This window comes from Alexandromys fortis, unplaced genomic scaffold, assembly GCF_014885135.2.
Source record: "Alexandromys fortis isolate MF-2015 unplaced genomic scaffold, M_Fortis_MF-2015_v1.1 scaffold_76, whole genome shotgun sequence".
In the NCBI taxonomy this organism is placed as follows: domain Eukaryota; kingdom Metazoa; phylum Chordata; class Mammalia; order Rodentia; family Cricetidae; genus Alexandromys; species Alexandromys fortis.
Genome location: NW_026067997.1, coordinates 8,732,129 through 8,752,009, shown reverse-complemented (window position 1 = coordinate 8,752,009; position 19,881 = coordinate 8,732,129). Strand labels below are relative to the sequence as shown.

Below are 19,881 nucleotides of genomic sequence, written 5' to 3'. Positions count from 1 at the left end.
TAAAAAAACCAAAAAAAAAAAAAAAATTGGTTTAGCTATTCTATAAGGTATACATATACGCATGAAAATGTCACATATACCATAAACATATACAGTTTAAATTTGTCAATTAAAAATAATTTTTTGGCCAGATTGTGGCGGTACACGCCTTTAATTCGAGCACTTGGGAGACAGATGCAAACAGATCTACAGTGAGTTCAAGGCCAGATCTACAGAGTGAGTTCCAAGACAGCCAGGGTTACACAGTGAAACCCTGTCTTGGATTTAAAAAAAAGAAAAAAGAAAAAAACAGTGGATAGTAGCTGAGGAACAACACCTGAGGTTGTCTTCTGACTTCTATGTGCACATGCACACACCGACACATACATAAAAAGTACATATGTGTATAATGATCACACAAGAAAATACATCTAGAAAAATGGTAGGCAATTTCATTATTCAAAGGGGGAGGTATATCTGGAATATATTTCAGTGATACAAATTCATTTAGCTTGCACAAGGAAGGCCCTCAATTTGATTCCAAGTACTTGTAATCAAAGAAAATCAAGTCTGGCCTCCAGCCCTACAAAACAGTAACAATCACAACAGAAATACAGATATGGAAAGGGAAAGGGTTAGAATAAACACTGTCGGGCTAGGTAGAAACTAGATGTTCTATTATGGACTTATGTTAGACACACAAATTTGTCTAGCTTTGTTTTATAGACAAAGCTTAGAAATGACACTGAGTTTCCAGTGACATGGCTCAGCTGTTAAGCATGTTTACAGCAGAGGACCCAAATTGGGTTCCCAACATCAGGCAACTCACAACCACCTGTAGCTCCAACATCCTTTCTGCCCTCTGACTGCATGTGCATCCATGTGCACATACCCACACGCAGACACATACACATAATTAAAAAATAGTAATAAAAGGAAATAAAACCACAGCTTAAAGCAGCATCAACTAGTCCACTGTGAACAATCTGAGATCAAAATAATGATAGTGAGGAGCTGCAACCGAAGATCCCAGAGTCTTTATCAATAGATACCAAAAATGAAAACCAATGAAAAAGAATCAAAGCTATTCCTCATAGTACAATTCAGACAAAAATCTAGAAGGAATGAAAACCAGATGTCAGTCCCTATAGACTAAAGCATCGTGGGTGTGGATGCTACAGCTAATAGGTAACAAGTTCTCTACAGGAAAGAAACACGTTACCTTTATTTCGCATTGGAATGGTCAGCAGAGCAAGATACGGCAAGAGCTGGGTCTGAAGACACAAAGCTGGTAGGCAGAAGTCAAAAAAGAGGGCTTTTGCTGCCAGGCAATTTTCTCGATACTGTATGAGAGAAAGACAATGAAAGGAAAATAAAATTTTAAGATGGTTATACGTGTGGCATGTTGATTACTTTAATTCCAGCACTCAAGAGGCAGAGGCATGCAGATTTCTGTGAATTTGAGGCTACCCTCATCTTCATAACAAGTTCCAGGCCAGTCAGAGCTACACAGTGAAATCCTGTTTCAAACAAATGCCAATTCTAACTTTATATAAGTTCATTAATACTTTGGGTCTGGTTAATTTGGTGTGTGATATTTTTATTTATTAGAAAGTTTATCGGGGCTGGAGAGATGGCTCAGCAGTTAAGAACAGTCCCTGTTCTTCCAAAGGTCCTGAGTTCAACTCCCAGCAACCACATGGTGGCTCACAACCATCTGTAATGAGGTCTGGTGCCCTCTCCTGGCCTTTAGGCATACACGTAGAAAGAATATTGTATACATAATAAATAAATAAATATTAAAGAAGAAAGTTTATTAATAATAAAGTTTAATAAAAAAATTAAAACCAAATCAAACAAAAGTGGTTATGAATTCATAGATAAAGTTTATTATGCCACAAAGACTAAGTTTATGTACCATAAAGATACTTTTTTTTCATGCAACCAGGTTGGTCTCCAAATAGGATTCCTCCCTCTGAGTGTATAAACATACTTTAAAGCATTTATCTGAGGCTAGAGAGATAGAAAGGTGTTGCCAAGCCTGAGACCTGAACTGAATCCCTTGAATCTCTCAAGCTGTTGTCTTTTGATCTCTATGGTCTTCTCCCCAACACACAGACACACAATTTTAAAAAGTTATGTAAGCAGCAGTTTATAATTGTCCTAGCATTACCTAACAATATCCCACTACCCCGCAGCAGCTCACACATGTGCATTACCAGGTGTTTTCATGGAAGGGACAGTCCTTGCTCAGTGTCTGACCTGTATATACAATTTGCCTGTCTGATGAGAACACCGATGATGGTTACACAATGGTAAAACTCAGTGAGGTTCTCAGGCTGCGTCTCTGTGCCAAGTAACGTGTGACTGTGCATTACTGTAATTACTACAACTAGTGCAATCAAGGGGAAGTGCAACAAACCGCAAATTCACCGCTCTTCTCTGAAAAAAAAAAAATAGTTTTTGCTTTGTTTATCAAGACAAGGTTTCTTAGTAGCTATGAAGCCTGTCCTGGAACTCATTCTGTAGACCAGGTTGACCTCAAACTCACAGAGATCCACCTGCCTCTGCCTCCTGAGTGCTGGGATTAAAGATGTGCGCCACCACTGCCCTGCTCTTTACTGAAATTTGTATCCTAAGGTTTAATTTTGTAGTTTATTCAATTTTAGACTTTTTTTATAAAGATATATTTATTTATTATTATTTATTTACAATGGTCTGTCTGCATGTATGTCTGCAGGCCAGAAGAGGGCACCATATCTTATTACAGATGGTTGTGAGCCATCAAGTGGTTAGCACATGCGCGAGTGCACGTGTGCACACACATACACACACACACACACACTTTAGGTGTTAAGAAAATAAGCTTGGCAAGGCAGCACAGGATAGAAGGATCAGAAGCTGTTCAGGGACAACCAGTGATACACAAGACTCTTTAACTAAAAACTGAACCAAACAAACCAAACTTCCGCTTGGAGATACAATGCATACATAATGAAGTTCACAGTATATAGAGTCTCCCTATGTAGAGTCCCAGGTGGACTTGAATTCACAATCCTCTCACCTCAGCCAGCAGTGCTGAGATTATAGCTTAAANTGGATTATAATTTAAAATTTTTTTTTTTTTTTTTTTTTTTTTTTTTTTTTTTTACCTTTTTATGTATTAGGAACCACTGAGGTTTATGTAAGGGTCGAAAGCTTGATCCTCCTCCTTGGCAGTGAGCGAATCCCCGGGATTTATTGGAATGCATCACACCTCTCGTAGCTACAGATGTACTATATTCCCTGAGTAAAGACCGTGTCTAGCAGGAGAGACAAGATGTGAAACAACACATGAAATTCTACTGTTGGTAGTACTGACACAGATTAAGATCCCCTATGCTTAGTTGGTTTGCATATGTTTCCCAATATCCTCAAAGCCTTAAAAATATTGCTATAAAATTACTTAAGACAAATTCAACTGGAACAGGGAAACAAATGTACTGAGTAGACTTTGGTGGAGTTGGGAAAGGCTTTGGTAGGGTCAGGAGAAACATTTTGGGGGCAACTAGAAAATAATGATAACAGCCAGAGGTGATGGTGCACACCTTTAATCCTAGCATTTGGGAGGCATAGGCAGTCATATCTCTGAGTTCGAGGCCAGCCTGGTCTACAGAGCGAGTTCTAAAACAGCCAGAGCTACACAGAGACACCATGTTTCCGGGGAGGGAAGGGGGGAGAAAATGATAGCATATTACTAAACTATTTTTGTTTTGTTGGTTTTTAAGACAAGGTCTCCTAAGTAAGCCAGGCTAGTCTTAACTTTGAAACCTCCTGCCTTACCTTCCTGAGTAGCAGAATTACAAGTGTGTACCATTATGCTCAAGCTAAATTAATAGTAACTAAATTAACAGCAACTTTATTAAGTGTGATGATACTGTGGGTTTAATAAGAACCTACAAAAAAGTGGAAAGAGAGCACCGACTCCACAGAGCTGTCCTCTGATACCCCCAAGTTAATGAGAAAGAAATGACAGGTGACTTTCTAGTATGGAGGGTCAAATCTGGGCTTTGTGCGCCTAAGCATATGCTTTACCACAGAGGCACACTTCCAGCTGATACACATTTTAGAGTTATTTTAAAAACAAAAATCTGTTTTGTCAGTGACTGACTCCTTAAGGAGGGCACTTGCTGCTCCTCCAGAGGACCTGAGTCTGGCTCCCAGCACCCAGACCCATGCAGTTCAGAGCTGTCTGTAACCCCAGACTCAGAGTGCACATATATGCATGAAGCACACATCTATACATAATTAAAAAGAAATCTTTTAAAAACAGTCTGAGTATATGTTAACTTTAAAATTAGAAAACAGAGGCTGGAGAGATGGCTCAGTGGTTAAGAGCATGTGTTGCTTTTGTTGAACCCAGGTTTGGTTCCTAACACCCACATGGTGGTTCACAACCATCTATTACTCCAGTTCCAGGAGATTCAATGTCTTCTGACCTCCATGGACATCAAGCTCATAGACATAAAAAAGTAATATAAATAAAATTAGAAAAGAATATCAGAAAAAATAGTGCTTTATATCATCAGAAAACTCAAATAACCTGAGATTTTATCATAAACACTGGCTTAAATAATTAGATCTAGCACAATAGGAGAGTCACAACATATATGAAATAGAGATAAAACTCAACTTTTTCCTGAAGAAATATAAAACTATTTAAGTCAAATGATCTTACATTCCAGTCACCACTGAGGACATCTGCAAAGCTCAGAAATTCACTGGCTCTCACAAGATCATCCACTTCCACGAAGAAATCTATGTAGTTTTGGTGAAGGTATAAATTAAAAAAGTCTCCTGGCATATGTGACATTTCCACTATTTCCTATAAAAAGAGGCATAAATATATAAATTTTGGTGCAATTGCAATGAACAGACGCTTAGGCACATAGATAACACATATTAAGCCAAGTCCAAGTGTTACAAAAGTCCTTACCTCGGGCTGAACAAGTAAGGTGTCCCGCTCATGCTCTGAGAGGTGGGCAGGCAAGCGGGGTGAGTCTGATTCTGTTAAAGGTGCTCCTGTAAGAAAACCTCTGGGGTTACTAAAGCTAAAGTCATCTTTCCAATCACAGCGCTTTCATGACCTGATTTTCAATACTTTAGGTATATTAATTTCAAAACACTAAGAAAGTTGTTAAAAATTAAAAACCAAAACATCAAAACAAACAAGTTTAACTACCATCACTAACAAGGGCAAAATTCAGAATTGTGATGTTTAAATTATGGATCTTGTTTTTTGTTTTGCTTTGTTTTTCCAGACAGGGTTTTTCTGTGTAGCTCTGGCTGTCCTGGAACTCACTCTGTTAACCAGGCTGGCCTTGAACTCACAGAGATCCACCTGCCTCTTCTCCCAAGTGCTGGGATTAAAGGTGTGTCCAGCTGGTGTGTTTTCCTGAACTTAAAAACGGACACAAAGTGTCTCAAAGCACTTCCCATTTCATCTTTCAGCTCTGGGTGTTTTCTCCCTTTGCCTTCTGTCAGGATGGAAGGCTAAAGTGCTGTATTTGCTATGTAGGAAGAGGCTATTCCACCTTCAGGAACAGGAAAGCTAGGTCTCAATGCAGAGGTTAGAAGTGAACACTGGGAATGAAGAAATGGTGGAAGGAAGGAACTAGGTGAGAATGGGCACTGAGGCTGGAAGGAAAGGAGGCCAAGAGGCAGATGAGTATTTTCACCAGACTTTCCTGACACGGCATTTCCACTTTAGAATCATTCTCTCCCTTCAGAATCCTATTGGTATTTAGTGTTTAGAGAACAGACGTCTGGGATTTTCCTGAGAGGAGGGGAAGTTTGAGAGGGGAGGGGAGGAAAGGCTAAATGGAACAAATAAGAAGACAGATGAGAGCAACAGACACCTGCAGTTATGAGGACAGCATGTTAGTGAAGAGAAGCCAAAGAAACCTGAAGCTGCTTAGCCCCTGGTCAGGACCCAGTATTTGGAGCTGAGTATTACAATTGCTTTGGGCTACCAACTTTTACCACTAAAGGTCTAGAGCACTGGCTCTCAGCCTTCTTAATATTGCAACCCTTCAATATAGTTCCTCATGTTGTGGTGACCCCTAACTATAAAATTATTTCATTGTTACTTCATAACTGTAGTTTTACTAGTTATGAATCATAATGTAAACATCTGTGTTTTGCGATGGTCTTACGTGACCCTTATGAAAGAAAGGGTCACTTCTCACAGATTGAGGACTACTGGATTTGTGTCCTCAGGAAACTAGAACTATGACTATGACCTATAGTCGTAGAAAATGCTCCATATAGGTGAAAACATTTTCCTGTTACATTTTAGCACTGGCTCTGCAATATCTGGCAGGGTTCCTAGCTCCTTCCAGTAACAAAACAAAATACAAGGCATTTCAAAACACACAGTATCTTATTTCTGAAGTGAGAGTACTACATATAATGAAAAAAATGCAAAAATGTTTCTTACTTTTAGAGTACAGAATTTTCCCCAAAGCTCTGAAGAGAAAGAGAGAAACATCTTTTCCACCAATCGCTTGGATCTCTTGATTTTCCAAAGCACTATTATATTTCTTTCTTTGCTTTGATTTCGATACAGCAGCATCCGATTTCAGTGACGTTCTTTTTTTCTTTGACCATAAACTGTTCTCTCCTAAATAATGCACATCCAAATGATATTTTAAAAAATCAAAATATAAAAACTAAGACTATTTCAGATACCTATACTCAATATTCTAACCAAAACTTTTTCTAACAAGCAGTAACTTAATATGACCTTAGTGAAGAATCCTATTTGTTGTTAACTATTAAAATGGAATAAATGTCATTTAAATTCTTAGGAGCTGGAGATATTGTTCAGCAGTTAAGAGTACTTGTTGCTCTTCCACAGGATCCAGGTTTGATTTCTGGCACCCACATGGCAGCTCATAACCATCTATAACTCAAGATCCAGGAAATATGATGCCCTCTTTTGGTCTCTATGGGTGCCAAGCACATGTGGTACACACACATATATGCAGGCAAAACACCCATACACATAAATTCTTAATTTCTTTTTTCCGAGAGGGTTTCTTATAGATTTAGAGCCTGTCCTAGACCTCACTATGTAGACCAGGCCTCGAACAGAGATCCACCTGCCTCTGCCTCCTTAGTGCTGGGATTAAAGGCATGCACCACCACCACCACCTGGTTTAAAAAATATATTAAAAAATAAAATAAAATATCTTATAATCCCAACCCCATAAAAATAGTATCTCATGGCATTACAAATTTCCAGAAACTTAATAACACAGTACTATAACCATATCACCTCCTTTTTCACAGTGTTTTATGTAAGGTACTGTTTTTGATTGATGCTACACGGTAACTAATTTTACCCTCATAGAAATTCTATGGTGGCAGCAGATAGTTATTATAAGTAAAGGGTCAGTGAGGTATGCTAAGTAAGCCTGAGAGCTTCAGTTTGATTCCAGGCACCCACATGGAAGGTGAAATGACCCTTCAAATCATCCACTAATGTCCATTCACACACCATGACATGATGTACCAACATACACACATACACATTCCCAAATAAATCTATGTAATAAAAAAATGAATTTTAGCCGGGCGGTGGTGGCGCATGCCTTTAATCCCAGCACTCGGGAGGCAGAGGCAGGTGGATCTCTGTGAGTTCGAGACCAGCCTGGTCTACAAGAGCTAGTTCCAGGACAGGCTCCAAAACCACAGAGAAGGGAGCTGGAGAGATGGCCCAGAGGTTAAGAGATATTGCCTGCTCTTCTAAAGGTCCTGAGTTCAATTCCCAGCAACCACATGGTGGCTCACAACCATCTATAATGAGACCTGGTGCCCTCTTCTGGCCTGCAGGCATACAACACTGCATACATAAAAAATAAATCTTTAAAGAAAATGAATTTTATAATTGCTCCCATAAATGGTGGTAAATATTATTTTCCTCGAGTTCAGAACAGTACTGTGTTAATGACCTAGGATCTCAGACTGTCCCACATTAGATTTCTGACATCTAATTCCTGTACCGAATCTACAGATCTTATACTCCCACAGGAATAGGCTGCATACAGACTAGTTTTAGCTGTGTTAATGTACCGTTTTTCTATGGTTATTAAGCACACAAACAGAGAACAGTTGTGAATAAGTTGAATAATAACAGTTGCTACAATTGTGAATAAGAAAACCAGGATTTTAGATGGATTTTGAGAGATCAACAGATAGTTTCTATTTTGAAGTCAATTCTTTAATGCTATGTGAACAGCTTGTTAAATGCTTACAGTAAGTACTATGCAGTCTTTTACAATTACTAGAATAAAAACATAACTCATCATTATTAGTGGAGCTAAGCTTTATTATGTCATGTTTATCAATCCTTTTTGTCTAATGGAGGGAATAAAGTTATTATATATAGAAATTATTATGAAAAAGTTCAAAAGTAAATGTAATGAAGTACAATACTTTAAAACCTATGAACAGGGCTTTAGAGATGGCTCAGGGGTTAAGAACACTGGCTGCTCTTCCAGAGGTCATGAGTTCAATTCCCAGCAACTACATGGTGGCTCACAACCATCTGTAATGAGATCTGATGCCCTCTTCTGGTGTGTGGGGAGAACACTCTATACATAATAAATCTTTAAAACGAAACAAAAACACAAAAAAGAAAACCTATGAATCATGTATAGAGGTCCTCATATATATCAAGTACCATGATAATCAAATGTTATTTCATTTAATCTTAACACAACCCCTAAGTAAAAAGCAAGAAGATGAAAGCAAAAAGATGTAATCATTCATATTGCCCAGCCAAGACTTTCCTGAGCCACATTACAAATAATTAAGATGGGCTGGAGAGATGGCTCAGTGGTTAAGAAAACTGCCTGCTCTCCCAGAAGACCCAGCACCCACATGGCAGTCACAACTGTCTGTAAGTCTGATTCCAGGGCATCCGGCATCCTCACCTAGCCAAAACACCACACCATAAATAAATAAATAAATAGATAGATAGATAGATAGATAGATAGATAGATAGATAAATAAGAAAGAAAACTGCAGTACCAAGCCTGTATGTAAATGAATCATGTTTTGTCTTGAAGCAGTTTTTAAACAAATATTTGTGTGTGTGCCTGTGTGTATGCCTGTGTGTGTGATGAACACATGCACATGCCACAGTAAGCATGCGGGGGATCTGCACTCCACAAGTCCTAAACTCAAGTGAATATATCCACACAGAGACATAATTAGGAAAAAACTATAAATCTAAAAATACCTATGCTGTAGGATTTGCCCAGCTAAGCGTTCCAAAGTGAGAACCAACTTGGAAAGTTGTTCTGGTCTACAGCGCGCGCACATGCGCGCGCGCGCGCACACACACACACACACACACACACACACACACACACACACACACACGCCAGAGATGATTGGCTTCCCAGGATGGACAGCAGAATTCTTTTCTTTTTTGTCACAGGGTCTCTCTACGTAGCCCTGTCTGTCCTGGAACTCACTCTGTAGACCAGGCTGGCCTCAAATTCAGAGATCTGCCTGCCCCTGCCTCCGAGTGCTAGGATTAAAGGTGTGTAACACTGGAAGACCTTGTCAGTAGTCAGTATAATGTAAAATTTAAAAGTTATGACTTAATCTACTTCTAGAATATTTTATTAAAATTTTCAGAGAGTTCTGCCAGCAGGCAACTAAACTACAGATAAGGAGGGACCACTACATGTCTAGCCTGGGCTGAGAATAGAAAGCTCAGTGGAATACCTGCCGACCATAGGGAAGTCCCTGGGACTGATCCCTAGGCACTACACAGAGGTTTAATCTGATTTATTTCATTGACTATTTAAGAGAAAGTAACCTATCACTGTTCTATGAATGTGTCTTCTAGTTAGTTACCCTTCGAAGAAGAAAACTGCAGGCTATTTATTGCACTTCGGATATCACCAGAACACCCTTGACAGAGCAACTCCAGGGACGATTTATCAGGAACAACAACTCTTCCTCCATTCTAAAATGAAGAGATTCAATTTAAACTGTTTTGCCAAAACATAAATACATACATGCAAACTAAAGCCCATTTTGAGAACTTACATACAAATTAGATTTTTTTCAAATTTGAATGTCTAAAAACTTACACAGCCCAGATATGGTAGAACATGGCTATAGTCCCAGCATGTGGGAACTGAGGCAAAAGAATCCTAAATTCTAACCCATATGGATTACCTAGGGAGATCCTTTCTCTAAAAGCAATGTTGACTATTCATAGTCTATCGGACATCAGATCTTATAAAACTATCATAGAAAAATAGAACTATACTACAATCCTTAAATTTATACATTATTCTCTTTATTAACCAAAAGTGTTTCAAAAATTATTTTTTTCAAATGTTATTTTATTTTTTACATTTTATGTGAGTTTTTTTTCTGTATGTACGCATGTATGGTATGTGCCTAGCATCCTTAGCAGTCAGAAGACCACATCTGCTCCCCAGACTGGAGTGACAAACAGCTGTGAACTTCCATGTAGGTGATGGGAACTGAACCCAGGTCCTCTGAAAAAGCAGCTGGTGCTCTTAAGCATTGAGACATCTTTCCAGCCCTCAGAAATTCTTTATGAAAGTTGTTTGTCTTCCCAAACCAAACTCTGTCACAGAAACTTAGTATCTTTCCATACTTTCTGTGTGCTTTTATCTATAAATATATTCAAGATCTCTAAGTCTAGGCAAACATGCAGAGTTAATGGTTTTTATTTTGAGGTTTTTGTTTTGCCTTTTTGAGACAGGGTTTCACTGTCAGTACTGGCTGTTCTGGAATTCACTTTACAGACCAGGCTGGCCTCAAACTCATGAAATCCTCTTGCCTTACCTTCCTAGTGCTGGGATAAGAGGCAATCTGCCACTATTGCTTGGCAGAGTTAATATTTTTAACCTAGGCAGACTTATTGTATTTGTTTTCAATAGGTTTAATTTCTTACCTAATACCACTGAGATGATTTTTAAGTTAGTAGCTTTAAATCTATTTCATTATTAAAATGTTATTTATTGAAAGGCTGGTAAGGGTCAGTGGGTAAGGGACTTGCTGCCAAACCTGATGACCTAAATTCCACCCCCCAGAACCCACATGATAGAAGAGTGACTCCTGCAAGTTGTTCTCTGATCTCCACATGTGCCCTGTGGAACACTTTCCCTCTCCATAAACCAATTCACATGAACACAAAATAAAAGTATAACAACATTTTAAATAATGTCATTAATACCCTATGACAAAACAAGTATTTTCCCCAATAAGGAACAATTATATTGATGTCATGGTCCTGTATACAACTTTTGACATTTTGGGGATTGAAACCAGAGCTTTTCACAAGCTAGGTAAAGACTATATATACCATGAAGCTAGTCTCCAACTGTTTCCAACTTTTCACATGCATGCACACAGAAAGAAACAGAGAATGCTAAGACATATATTTCTATAGCAGTAGTGTCCTCCATCTAAGCTGTGTCTTCCATAGCTACAATATAAGTTTTAAATTAGACTTACCTTACTAGCTTCTATAGTCATGATTCTATTAAGAAATTTCATCATAATTGTTGGTGCCACTGGGTTGAAACTGTAAAAAGAAAAAATATGGTGCTTAAATTATTAATTTAAAAATAGTTTAAACTGGGCAATGGTGGCACATGTCTTTAATCCCAGCATTCAGGGGGCAGAGGCAGGTGGATCTCTGAGTTCTGGGACAGCCTGGTCTACAGAGTGAGTTCCAAGATAGTCACGACTACATAGGGAAACCCTGTCTCGAAAAAAACAAGACAAAAACAAAACAAAGCATAAGAACAATTTCTTACCTAATGTTTGAAATAGAACACTCCTCTTGAATCTTTTTGGGAAAGAGTAACCGCTGATTGTTATCTCCACTGACACTGTCAGAGATTATGAATACAAGAGGACACCGGCCAATCTGCACATATTTCCTAAAATAACAAGATGATGCTGAAATTCAAGCAATTTAGCTGTTCATGCCAGACAAACGTTCTACCACTGAATTACAACCCCACCTCTAATATGGAACTTGAAACACTGGTTTCCAATGACACTGACCTTAGAATTTCATGTAAAGCATGAGAATCCCGATAAAACTGGTTAGGTAAATCCTGTTGAACATAAGGGACAAGTATTAGCTCAGTGATATTCCATTGCTTATTTATTTTTAAACTTTTATTTGTCAAGAAAAAACATTACTTATCCAAAGTATTTTGATCACAGTTTTCAGAGAAATTAAAGGACATTTATTGTCACGGGAGGAAATTAACTTTCCACAGATTGCCTTTGCTTTCTATACCGACGGCACTGCGGTTGGAAGCTGTGCTATCATACAGCTCCTCCACTGTAACCTACACTATTTATGCTGTTGATGAGTACTGAAACATCCTTCAGGCCTCTGCTATCACAAAGCCGCTACTAATGTATCTCACAACTGTCTACACAAGAGCTCTGGCAGCACTGTAAAAGCTGTCCTCACTTCAACCAGAATTATCTTCTTATCAGTTGTCAGATCATCTCCTAGCATCTGCAGTTTGCTGTACTTGGTGGCTCTCAACAGAAAGTCACTGAAGACTGCTGTCTGAGATTGGTATGGAACTATGTAGACTTTTGAATCTGAAAAGAAATACATTTATTACTTTATTTTCAAATTACATACATTAATATTATACAAATATTGTACACATAAAATTCATTTAAATGATACAACTTACAGTATTGAAGACTATCTTTCAATTATTTGAAATGGTTTAAATTTAAATTTAAAATAAGATATCATTTCAAAAGACTAGTATGATGGCCAAGAATAATTTTTTTTTTTTCTTTTTTGTTTTTGCTTTTTCGAGACAGGGTTTCTCTGTGGTTTTGGAGCCTGTCCTGGAACTAGCTCTTGTAGACCAGGCTGGTCTCGAACTCACAGAGATCTGCCTGCCTATGCCTCCCAAGTGTGCCACCACCGCCCGGTAAGAATAATTTTTCTATTCCAATGAAAGTATCACAAAGTTAACTGACTTAATAAACAGCTGTTGGGCTGGAAAGATGGCTCAGCAGTTAAAAGAGCAGCCAGTGCTCTTACAGCTGAGCCATCTCTCCAGCCCAAGAAGACATCTCTCTCACCCCTCCCAAGACTCAAGAACCATCTTGGAAGAGGGAAGGAAGGAAAGGAGTTGTAATGCTATCTTGAGATCATGATATCACTACTGTATCTTTGTTTTGTTTTGTTTTAAGAGAGAGGGTCTCTTGACTACACAGCCCTGGCGGTCCTGGAATTCACTATGTAGATGAATTGGTCATGAACTCAAAGAGATAAGTCTGCTTTTACCTCCCAATTGCTGGGATTAAAGGTAGTGCAGCTGGGCGGTGATAGCACACGCCTTTAATCCCAGCACTTGGGAGGCAGAGGCAGGTGGATCTTTGTGAGTTCGAGGCCAGCCTGGTCTACAAGAGCTAGTTCCAGGACAGGCACCAAAGCTACAGAGAAACCATCTCAAAATACCAAAATAAAAAAGAAAGAAAGAAAGAAAGAAAGAAAGAAAGAAAGAAAGAAAGAAAGAAAGAAAGGAAGGAAGGAAGGAAGATGTGCCACCACTGCCCAGCAATTTTTTTTTTAAAGGGGAGTGCTTTAGTTTAGAGACAGGGTCTCACTGTGCATCCCTAGATGGCCAGAACTAGGCTGGTCTGGAACTCACAGAGATCTGTCTCCTAAGTGCTGAGATGTAAGCTAGTTTATTGAGAGGCAAGTTCCTTTATCATGTTCTAAGACTTGATTGACACTGAAACAGAAGACCTTACAGTGTGGAACTCCATAAATAATGAAAATCTGAGATCCTATTAATCTAGTGTGGTGCCACATGCCTATAATCCTAGCGTGTGGAGGCAGAAGTAGGAGATCACAAGTTAGTGTAAACCAAGGTACATGAAACACTGTCTCAAACAGCATAAACTGAGCAGGCTCAGAACCTACAGTGGAAGGAGAGAACTGACTCCCCAAAGGAGAGAATTGACTTCTGCGTGAAAGCCATGGCATGGACACGTTTGCGCATGCACACATGTACATACACATAACATACACAAACATACAGTCAATAAATAAATGCAAAAAAATGAAAAACAAACAAAAAACCCACAAAAATCAGCTTGTTATCTTAAAAGAGTTTAAATTTAATCTCCTAAGAACCCCGCTCTACTTCTATCGGCGCCTTTCTCAGCTTCTCCTCAAACTGATGAGCATGGGAGAAACATGCGCTCTTACTACTTGACCTGGAAGTTTCATTAAGTAAAGCTTTCTTTGTAACTCCAGCACCTTTGCAGCAAAACTTACCTAAATTAAGTAACTCCTTGTAATCATCTTTTTGGAAGTCTGGTAAAACGGGATTAACCCATTCTTGTACTTGGATCCCATGCTCCTGTGATAGTATTTTTAGAGTAGTTGTCTTCCCACATCCTGGAGGACCTGTTATTAATAAAATAGACCCACCCTAAAACCAAATACAAACACGAATTAAAACCACAATGACTAGAATGCGACACAATTTAAAAAATTTTCTTAGTAGTTATTATTCCTACAAAGGTCTATTAAATACGTAATATAAACACATTTTAAAACTAAATTACAGATGAAATGAAACAATTATTTTCTTCTGAAAATTCCTCAAGTCTTATATTGTATATTTTCAAAAACAACTTAGTAACTAAATTAAAACAATTAAATTTTTGCTACAAAGGGCACAGGATTCTTAAGAGGTTATTTGAATTCATAAAATTCAATTGCAGGGGCTGGAGAGTGTTCAATCAGGAAAATGGTTGCTACACAGCATGAGGACCTGAGTTAGACCCTACAGGCTGGGGCTGAGTGTGAAGCTCACTAGAACACCTATTTAGTCTGTACAATACTCTGGTTTAATTCCCCTCCTCATACATAAATCTAAAACACAAGCAGAATGAAATGACAGTCTGACAAAAAGCTTACAGCAATTCTGACTAGAGGCTTATAGAAATCTACTCTTGTATTTTATTATTATTACTATTACTTTTACTATTGGACATGCAGTGTTCTGCATGCATGCCTGCAGGCCAGAAGAGGACACCATATCCATTACAGATGGCTGTGAGTCACCATAGTTGCTGGGAACTGAGCTCTGGAAGTGCTCTTCATGCTCTTAAACGCTGAGCCATCTCTCCAGGCCCCTACTCCTGTATTTCAATAGGACAATAGTTTGATATTTTCTAACTGAGCAACTTTACAAAGCACAACCACCGTCGTACTGAGAACAGATTACACTTTTTTCTTCCTCTTTTTTAAATTTTGCTTTTGGAGACAGGGTTTCTCTGTGTAACAGCCCTGGCTGCTCTATAACTTGCTTTATAGACCAGACTGGCCACAAACTCACAGAGCTCCACCTGCCTCTGCCTCCTGAGTGCTGGGACTAAAGGCGTGTGCCACTACTGTCTGGCTCCTATTACAAACAGATCAATTAAAATAAGAAGGTAGCTCATGTGTAGGAGATACGTGTGTTTTTTTTTTTTTCATGAAATAGTTGGTGCCTAGATTCTAAAATACTAAGTAGAGCCACATTCTAAAATTCTGTTCCCAGTAAGAGAGTTAGAGGGTAGGTTCTCAGCAGAATCACAAGTCAGAACAGCAACTACTCCATCAATTAGTGGTACACAGCTTTAACATGTTTGCTTCGGAGGGGGTTCAGGGGGTTGAGACAGGGTCTCACTATGTAGTACTGGCTGGCCTCAAACTCAGAAAGGTCTGGAATTAAAGACCTGTGCCATCATGCCTTGTTGCTTTGCCATATTTTGAATGAAAGATACCATGAAAAACTAAAATGTAGCCAGATGGTGATGGCACCCACCTTTAATTCCGGCACTCATGAGGCAGAGGAAGGATCTCTGAGTTTGAGGCCAGCCTTCTCTACAGAATGAGTTCCAGGATAGCTAAGGCTACACAGAAAAACCTTGTCTCAACCCCCCCCATAATAATAATAATATTTGTAATAATAAGTAATTTGGGAATGCTTACAACAAGACTTTCTCTCCAAAATTATTTTAATTCTACGCATATGTGTTTACTTGTCACATGTATGTGTGCCCACAAAGGCCAGAAGAGGGCACTGGATCCCCTGGGACTAGAGTTACAGGCAGTTTGTGAACTGCTTGATTTGATTTCTGGGAACCAAACCTGGGTCCTCTGAAGGAGTAGCACATGCAATCAACCACTAAGCAGTATTTCTCCAAGACCATAGCAATTTTTTTTAATTTTTTTTTATTATGTATACAATATTCTGTCTGTGTATATGCCTGCAGGCCAGAAGAGGGCACCAGATCTCATTACAGATGGTTGTGAGCCATCATGTGGTTGCTGGGAATTGAACTCAGGACCTTTGGAAGAGCAGGCAATGCTCTTAACCTCTGAGCCATCTATCTCTCCAGCCCAACTATGGCAATTTTTAAAGGTAATTTAAGTTTGACTAAAATAAATCTAGAAATTACCAAGTTACTCTGTGAGTTCGAGGTCAGTCTGATCTACAGAGTGAGGTCCAGGACAGCCAAGATTACACAGAGAAACTCTTGTCTTGAAAACCAAAAAAAACAAATTTTAAAAAACCATTGCTACAAGAGGTATATCACAGTCAGGTGTGGTAGCTCATACCTATAATCCCAGCAGTGGGAGGCTGAGTTGGAAGGACTGCTGAGCGTTTAGAACAGTTTGAACTATATAGTGAGCCCCAGATAAGAATGGTCTACAAGGTGAGATCATGTCTCAAACTTTAAAAAAGGTGGGAACCCTCTAGGATAAAGCCATGTACATATTGGCACCACACACAAAAATGAGGAGAATCTGTTCCTTTCAAAACAACTAAAACATCAACTTTTTCACTCTGAAAATGAAAATTAAAAGGAATCTAAACAATAGATGTAGCCTGTTAAAGACAAGTCAATGTAAGTTCATCAATATTCATACTAACAAATGCTCCACTTGGTGGGGAATGTTAATAGGGCATAGGGTACAGAGAAATCTCTAAGGTTTCCTATGAAACCTTACAATGTTGTTTTTAAAAGTCTATTTAAAAACTGGGCTGGAGAGATGGCTCAGTGGTTAAAAGCACTGAATTCTCTTCAAAAAGACCTGGGTTCTACTTCCTGTAATCACATGGTATGGGTCACAACCATCTATAACTCTAGTTCACGGGGACTGATGCCCTGTTATGGCCTCTGTGGCTATCAGGCAAAATACTTACACATGTAAAATAAAAATTAATCTTTGTAAAAAATTAAAGGATAAAATTAAGCTGATTTTCAGAGTTAGAACTGTCTTTTATAGAAAGCTATCTGCTAATTGTAGAAATAACTGAATATTTTGAAAATAAACACCTCACAGCCTTCCTTAATCAGTAGTTCAGGAAAGGACTCTAAAGCATGTAGGATAAAGTTCACCAGGGAACTGTGCTACCGAAGCAGATTACGTGTCTGCTGAAAGAGAAAAGTATTCTGTAATGAACGTGTGAGACTATTTCTTCCCTACTCTAGTGACCAAACTCAGTATCAAACGTGACAGGGGAGAGCTTGGTGCTATGCTCATGTCCGTGGTATTCAGACCTAGCCTGGGGGGATGCAGTGAGATCCTGTTGTGGGATGTCTGTTTACATTGTGGGAAGATGTGCTGCTGTGATCAGTTTAGAAAGAAGCTGAAGAGCCAATAGCTAGGCGGCAGAGGATGCGCAGGACTTCAGGCAAAGAGAAGAACTTAGGGACACTAGGCACATGGGAAATGCAGAGGGAGTCGGCCATACAGAATGGAAGAGAAGTAAAGAGCCACACTGCAAAATATAATTAATAGAAACGGGTTAATTTAAGATATAAGAGCTAGTGGGACAAGCCTAAACCAAGGTCAAGCTTTTATAATCAATAGTAAGTCTCCATGTCATTATTTGGGGGCTGGCAGTTCAAAGGAAGTCTGACAAAAAAGCCGAACTCCTTTAATAACAAAGGTCTGAGGATGTAGCTCTGTGGTAGAGTACCTGTCTGGCTGATTAAGACCATGTTTGATTCTACCATGGCAAAGAAGAAAGCAGACCCATCCACTTCTTGATACATCATAAATACAAAACATACATGAATTTTTAAAAAGCAGAATATGGTATATATAATAAATTAGGAGTAAAAGTCTAAAGTGATCCCAGAGCACTCAAAGTAATAACACAAAAGGTTAAAGTGAGGTATTATGTACTATCTCAAAGTCTGCCTGAAATGTCAGGGTTCTCTGTTGGGGTTTTTGTTGTTGTTGCTTTCTTGTGACAGGGTTTCTCTGTGCAGCCCTGGCTGTCCTGGAACTCACAGATCCTATTGCCTCTGCCTCCTGAGTGCTGGGATGAAAGGCGTGCACCCCACGGCTCTGCCTGTTGTTTCACTGTGTGGTAGGCTGGCTGCAGTAGCAGTGGAGGACAGCCTGACCTTGAACTCAAAGATATTCTCCTGAGTCTGAGTTCTCCTGAGTTCTGGGATTAAAGGTGTGTACTAACAAACCTGGCTGAAATGTGGAGTACATTGTGAAGATATGAGCTCAAACTTTCAGAAGACAAAGAGGAAGAGAAAATAGTGTACCTTTTATGGAAGGGCTAAGAATAATTGTGGAATAAGGAAGCGAAACAAAACATTAGGTTAATATTATTGAGGACTAAACAGGTTTAGTTATAGTTAGGTTTTTTTAAAAAACCATTACTATGTAAATTGCCTGCTGGCTTTACTGTGAAATAATGAGATGTGCTAAAAACACAATCACCTCAACAGACTAGACTCACTATATGAATTCAGGTTGTCTAAGTTGTCTAAGGACCTTCACCCACTGAACCATCTTCCGGCCCCTCGAGGAGGCTTTCAGAGGCTGGAAATAACAAATCAGGAAGCTTCTGTTGAAGGTTAATATGAAGACATATAAATAGAGTGATCATAAAAAATTAGCTTCTTGTCAGGCATGGCGGCTCATGTTTATAACCCCAGAACTTGGATAAACTCAAGGTTGTACAATCAGTTCCAGAGAAGCCTGAGCTACATAGTGAGCACATCTGTAATCCCAGCATTCCAGGGACAGAGGCAGGCAGACTTCCGTTAATTTGAGGCCAACCTGGCCAGCCATGACTATATAGTGAGACATTGTCTCAATAAAGAGGAGAAAAACAGATTAACATCTTGTAAGTCAGAAAAAACATGATGCTAAATATTTTAAATGCATTTCTTACTTAATTACCTGTTTTGGCTTCATTTTTAAGACTTCAGCTTTTAACCAGGCTTCAACCTCTTCAATTTTCTTTTTATGCACAGCAAGTTCATGCTAAGATAAAAATTTGAGGTTAAAAATGTTTTAAAACATTTTAAACTTACCAGCACCTTTTAATATGAACATTTTAGTGAACAAAAAGTGCAAAACAGGAGCTGAAGCGATAGCTCATCAATTAGAAGCACTGGCTGCTCCTCCAGAGGACATGGTTGATTCCCAGCAATTACATGGTGAGTCACAGCCATCTTTAACTCTAGTTCCAGGGGATCCAATACTCTCCATCTTTATAGGCACCAGGCACACAAGTGGAGCAAATACATACATGGAGGCAAAACACTCACACATAAAATAAAAAAATGAATTCATTAAACAGTAATTGAAAAACAGTAAGGGGTTGGAGAGATGGCTCAGCGGTTAAGAGCATTGCCTGCTTTTCCAAAGGTCCTGAGTTCAATTCCCAGCAACCACATGGTGGCTCACAACTCTCTGTAATGGGGTCTGGTGACCTCTTCTGGCCTTCAGGCATACACGCAGACAGAATAATAAATATTAAAAAAAAAAAAAAA

The 19,881-nt window shown here is 38.9% G+C and overlaps 1 protein-coding gene across 5 annotated transcripts in view; it reads right to left on the bottom strand.

The window, feature by feature from the left end:
- Positions 1-67: 67 nt before the first annotated feature.
- The window catches only part of Rad17 (RAD17 checkpoint clamp loader component), a 25,116-nt gene continuing 5,302 nt past the window's right edge, over positions 68-19,881 (bottom strand). For all 5 annotated transcript variants that reach the window (XM_050160464.1, XM_050160462.1, XM_050160461.1 and 2 more), the window contains exons 4-15: positions 19,286-19,369; positions 14,354-14,510; positions 12,512-12,648; positions 12,091-12,143; positions 11,838-11,963; positions 11,533-11,602; positions 9,892-10,003; positions 6,458-6,640; positions 4,955-5,040; positions 4,697-4,843; positions 3,132-3,281; positions 68-1,322 (exon numbers count right to left, since the gene is read on the bottom strand). In XM_050160464.1, the coding sequence (XP_050016421.1) occupies positions 1,161-1,322; positions 3,132-3,281; positions 4,697-4,843; positions 4,955-5,040; positions 6,458-6,640; positions 9,892-10,003; positions 11,533-11,602; positions 11,838-11,963; positions 12,091-12,143; positions 12,512-12,648; positions 14,354-14,510; positions 19,286-19,369 (1,467 nt within the window). In that variant the 3' untranslated portion in view covers positions 68-1,160. The remainder of the gene's footprint in view (positions 1,323-3,131; positions 3,282-4,696; positions 4,844-4,954; positions 5,041-6,457; positions 6,641-9,891; positions 10,004-11,532; positions 11,603-11,837; positions 11,964-12,090; positions 12,144-12,511; positions 12,649-14,353; positions 14,511-19,285; positions 19,370-19,881) is intronic.